Source organism: Jatropha curcas, chromosome 3 (genome assembly GCF_041381405.1).
Source record: "Jatropha curcas cultivar XTBG-Jc1 chromosome 3, XTBG_Jcur_1.0, whole genome shotgun sequence".
In the NCBI taxonomy this organism is placed as follows: domain Eukaryota; kingdom Viridiplantae; phylum Streptophyta; class Magnoliopsida; order Malpighiales; family Euphorbiaceae; genus Jatropha; species Jatropha curcas.
Genome location: NC_143153.1, coordinates 11,098,576 through 11,103,620, shown reverse-complemented (window position 1 = coordinate 11,103,620; position 5,045 = coordinate 11,098,576). Strand labels below are relative to the sequence as shown.

The 5,045-nt window shown below is 32.5% G+C and overlaps 1 protein-coding gene across 1 annotated transcript; it reads right to left on the bottom strand.

The window, feature by feature from the left end:
* Positions 1 to 511: 511 nt before the first annotated feature.
* Positions 512 to 3,323, bottom strand: LOC105650167 (S-locus lectin protein kinase family protein). Its single transcript, XM_012237048.4, has one exon. It carries the CDS (start codon positions 3,174 to 3,176, stop codon positions 705 to 707), a length of 2,472 nt encoding a protein of 823 aa, XP_012092438.1. The 5' UTR covers positions 3,177 to 3,323; the 3' UTR covers positions 512 to 704.
* Positions 3,324 to 5,045: the final 1,722 nt, after the last annotated feature.

The following is a 5,045-nucleotide window of genomic DNA, read 5'->3' as shown; positions in this document are numbered from 1 at the left end:
GAACCATTTACCGTCAAACAAATGAAATCAAATTTCACTTAATGGTTTTGAAATTTATTGATTGGAACTTTTTCTCAGTAATATGTAGCAATGATATATGTTATAAGTTAATGACAAACCGTTGATTGAAGTGTTAAGAGACTTCAATTTTTGTAAGATTGATAATATAAGTTCGAGCTCTTGAATGAGAAGACCAATAAAAACATTTATGTTGGATAGCCGGAGGGAATTATATAGATGCTATAAGTTTTCCTTGTGAGGAACAACCATTGCATGCTGAAAGAATGGTAACTTCAAATGCTAAGAACCGGTAATTTTGATTCTAATAATTAGTCAAGTACTAGTTACCAAACTGACTGAAACCGTTTGGTAACAGGCAGTTAATCTAGCAATATTAGAACAATTGGGAGATTTCAATTTCAGTTTCAAATTTTAATCTGAGTGATATGCAACAAAAATTTGTAGACGACAGATTTAAGTAATAAGTTGAGACTTTTTACAAAAGTTACAATTTATATGTAGGCAGCAGCAAGTATTATTATTTAAGAAACTAAAACTGGCTTTGACAAAATATACAACCGTGCTTCTCCAACAAAAAGGAAAAAGTAAAACTCATCTACTATTACAGTTCCTTTAGGCTCTAGCGTCATACTACACAAAAGCAGAATTACATAATTTTAAGTTCTTGACTTGTCATTCCTCTTTTAAGACTTGGAAGTAATAGATGATGTGCTGCTCTTGGCCTGCGAAGAAGCAATTGAGTTGTTGCTTTGTGTCTGTGATTGCGACTGCGAACTCTGGCCAGAAGATGATTCTGTGAAGAAAATTATGTGTTCCTGTTCATCAACAAAAACCTGGAGAGATCTTGGAATTGGAGGCAGATTCACAGTCAAGACTCCCTCAAGAATCTGAACCACTTGTCCCATTGATGGCCTTTGGGTTTCATCATCTTGGATGCACCAGCATGCGACCTTGCAGAGTCTTGTTAGCTCATCCAAATCAGCATTGCCACCTAGTCTAGGATCCACTAGTGTAAGGATATCACCGCCTTCAGTTATTTGCCTTGCAACCAAACTTGGGAAGAACTTCACTGTTCCGTCTTCAGATTGCTCGGAGTTTCTCCTTCCTGATACAAGTTCAAAAAGCATCATTCCATAACTGTATACATCAGCCTTAGCTGTTATAGCCACTCCTGAAATCCACTCTGGAGCAAGATAACCTCTTGTCCCTCTCATTGTTGTTAGTACTCTGCTAAAGTCTCTCCCCACAAGCTTTGCCAGGCCAAAATCTGCCACTTTTGGGCAAAATTCACCGTCTAAAAGAATGTTTTCTGGCTTTATATCGCAGTGTATAATGCAATCTCTACATTTCTCATGAAGATATGTTAATCCTCTAGCTGTCCCTAACGCAAAATTATACCTTCTATTCCAGTCTAACACCTTCTCATGGAATATATGGAAGTCAAGTGAACCATTAGGCATGTAATCATAAACCAACAGCTTTCTAGTTCCTTCGGAGCAAAAGCCACGAAGACGAACAAGGTTGACATGTTGGATTGTCCCGATTGTGCTGACTTCAGTGCGGAATTGCTTCTCTCCTTGACCAATGCTTTCAAGCTTCTTTACAGCAATGACACTTGAATCTGGCAAAGTCCCTTTGAAAACAGAACCAAAACCTCCTCCACCTAATTTCTCTGAGAAATTTTTTGTTGCATTTTGTAAATCTCTATACTCAAAAGCAATCAGTGAACCCTCTACTGCTTTACCCATGTTGCTTCTTCTCTTCCTTTTAAAGATTACAAACAAAACAAGGCCAACAACAACAACAACAACCACAATGGAGCCCACAACCGCCCCAATAACTACTCCTTTATTGTTCTTAGAACTTGAAACTTCAGAAGCTGCAAGTCTAACATAAAGTGTTTTTCCACTAGGATTACCATCAGAAACCTGTACATCTAAAAGATCTCCAATCCAAATCAAACACTGATTGTTATCATAAGAATAACCAGAGCAAGAACAGTTATTTAAGCAGTGGGATTCGCATCCTTGAGCACTCCCAACTGACACTGTCTCTGGGTTTTCAGGCAATTGAATATTATAGCTAGGCAGAAACTTATCTCTTTTGCCATTAACAAGACTAGAATTCCCGCACTGCAGAGTCGTCCTCCTAATACACCCAGCAGAATAAGCCCCTGAATTCCAATCATCAGCTGACTTTGGATAAAAACCAGTCAAACAGTGACAGAAAGGTTGAGATGTACTAGAGCAGCTACCAAAAGCGCCACAATAAGCATAAACCTCGCATTGCACTCTTGGTTGAGACCAAAACAAATTCCATTGCTTAGCAGGTTCTAACCAAGACTGTTGTTGAATCTGCCCTCCAATATCCATCACAAATCGAGAGATAATAGAATTATTGTACAAAGAATATGTAAAATAGTTCTCATTTGCATTAGTTTCATAACTGAAATTATAAATATAATTCAACCTCATCTCAGGCACCAAACTAAAGATTTGCCCGTTCCAAGTTCCACTAGTCCAGAAAACTTTGGTATTATTCCAGAGAATATAATATTGACTAGTTCCCTTTGGGTCTAACTCAAGAGAAAACAGACCTGGAGCAGGATCTTCGTCAGTCCTCCATGAAATTAAACGTGTGTTTTCTCCAGTAATTTTGTTCAATCCAACTTTAGCACCAGGAAGCCATGTATTAGCTGGATGATCAAAACTCTGCCATAATGGCTCTTTTGAAACAGATCCATTTAAAATAAAATTCCCATCATCAAGGAGTATGGCTTCTACAGAATTTGAAGTATTGGATGTCAAATTTGTGGACCAAATTGGGATTTTGGACTCATTTAAAAGAACTAAATTACCATTTGAAATTGCTAACTCCGAAGAAAATCTGTCAGAAATTGGAGTCTGTCTATTTGCTACCCAAACTATGGTTTGCTGCGATACTCTATTGTACCACATGCCTATGTAGTAGTTAGAGGTATTACCTGGTTTAAAGAAGCCCAGTTTGAAGGTACCTCCACTAGAGATAATGGTTTGGTCACCAGAGAGAGATTGGTTTGCAGTGATTCTATCAGCTGAAAGAGAGAGATTGAAATTGAGAGAGAAGAATATAACAAGAACAGAGAGTTTTAACCATGGATTATGACTTACGTCCATGGCTGCCAAAAGTAAAATACAAATGGAATTTTGTAAGGAAGATAGATATTAAGCAGCAGAAGCAATAATATAGAGGAGATGTAATAATACGAGAGAGAGGGAGAGAAGAATGAGTCTTGCAGAAATCATGGGTAAGAAACAAGAACAACTTCTGTTTTCAGGTTTTATCCATTAAAAGTCAACAAAGGTTTTTCAATTGACAACTCTGCCCTTTAAAATGAAATTGGTTTTTGATACTTTAAAACATATATGCGGAAACTAAAGTCTCAATATTTCGTTTGACTGATCTTTTCATTCCTGGGAAGTCCGATAACAATATGCACAAATAACGTTGTGGGCTACGTGGAAGACTCCCCGTATTAACAAGCAGACCATTTTTTATTAACAAAATGAATTAGATAAATCGTTGCGTACTGCGTGGGTTATTTTTTATTATATGTTATAATTTTAGGTTTTTAATTTATTTATAATTTATAAGTTATATATATATATATATATATATATATATATATATTATAAATTGATATTTACATAGAATTGTATTTTTGTTTATCAAATTAATAAAATATTTTAATTAATGCAATCATAAAATAAAAAATAATAAAGTAAAAAATTTAAAAATTAAGATATTTATATATAGTTATTTTAAATGGTGGCTTGTAATTGATTTCTAATAATTTAGATAACAAAATTAAAAATTTAAATTATTAGGCATTTAATTTTTTACATATATTTTACAGAGATACTCTTTATGTTTCTAGAAATTTTGATGTAAAATTAGAATTATATGTAAATTTGAAATTATTGTATTTAATAATAAGGCTGAAATTTTTAACTTAGAATACTCAATGATATTATTAAACATCCCTCTTAATTAGTTATAGGTCGTAAAACTTATTTCTCACTGAAATACTTAATTAAGAGTATATTATGACTTCACATAAGAGTTAAAACTAATTCATTTAATTTAGATTTAGATAATTAATTGGTATAGTTAGTTTTATATAAATAAAATATTTTAAAAAATTAGACCACCAAAACGTATTAAATTAGAATATTATCATAAAATAAAATTATATCCTCTTTTATATACAATAATTTTATACTTTTTATTTTAGCACCTAAGACCATCTAATACAATAAGAATATGTATATGGTTCAATTTTGCTGCCTTCTCTCAGCACTAATACTAAGACTCTTCTCAAGCTTATCTGTGCAGAAATCCATCAAATGCACAACACAATAGTAATTTCTAGTCTTTTCATCTTTGATTATAAGGTCAATAAATTCGTCCACATGAGCTGATGTTTTTAATATAATTTCTCACGTTACACATAGGCAATTCACCTCCAACATATTTATTCTAGTACAAAATGTTAAAATGACACCACCATAAATTAACAGCACAAAATTATAAGATTAAGATCGATAAACAATTCATACAAAAACAATTTAAAATTAAAATCATAATCACAGAATTAAAAACTCTTCCAAATCCAAACTATGATTTTTATTGGTACCTACTTGCACTTACAGTGCTTGACTAAGTACCCTATTGCAACACTGCACGTTGCTTATGGAATCTTTTTTTTTTTTTTTTTTTGGAAAGAGACTTATGGAATCTTTTGTGATCATAAAAAAAAGTGAGAAAAAATAGGTAGGTTATGAGAAATAAAGTTGAAGATAAAACTTTACAATTTAAATTTAAATAATTTCATATAGATAGGGAAAATCTAGGGAGATAACGTATAAAAGAAATTTAATTTTAAAAAGATATTTATGAAAAAAAAACTTAAAATTTTTTTAAAAAAGGAAAAATAATAAATTTGAAGATAAAACTTTATAATTTAAATTTAAATAATGTAATAT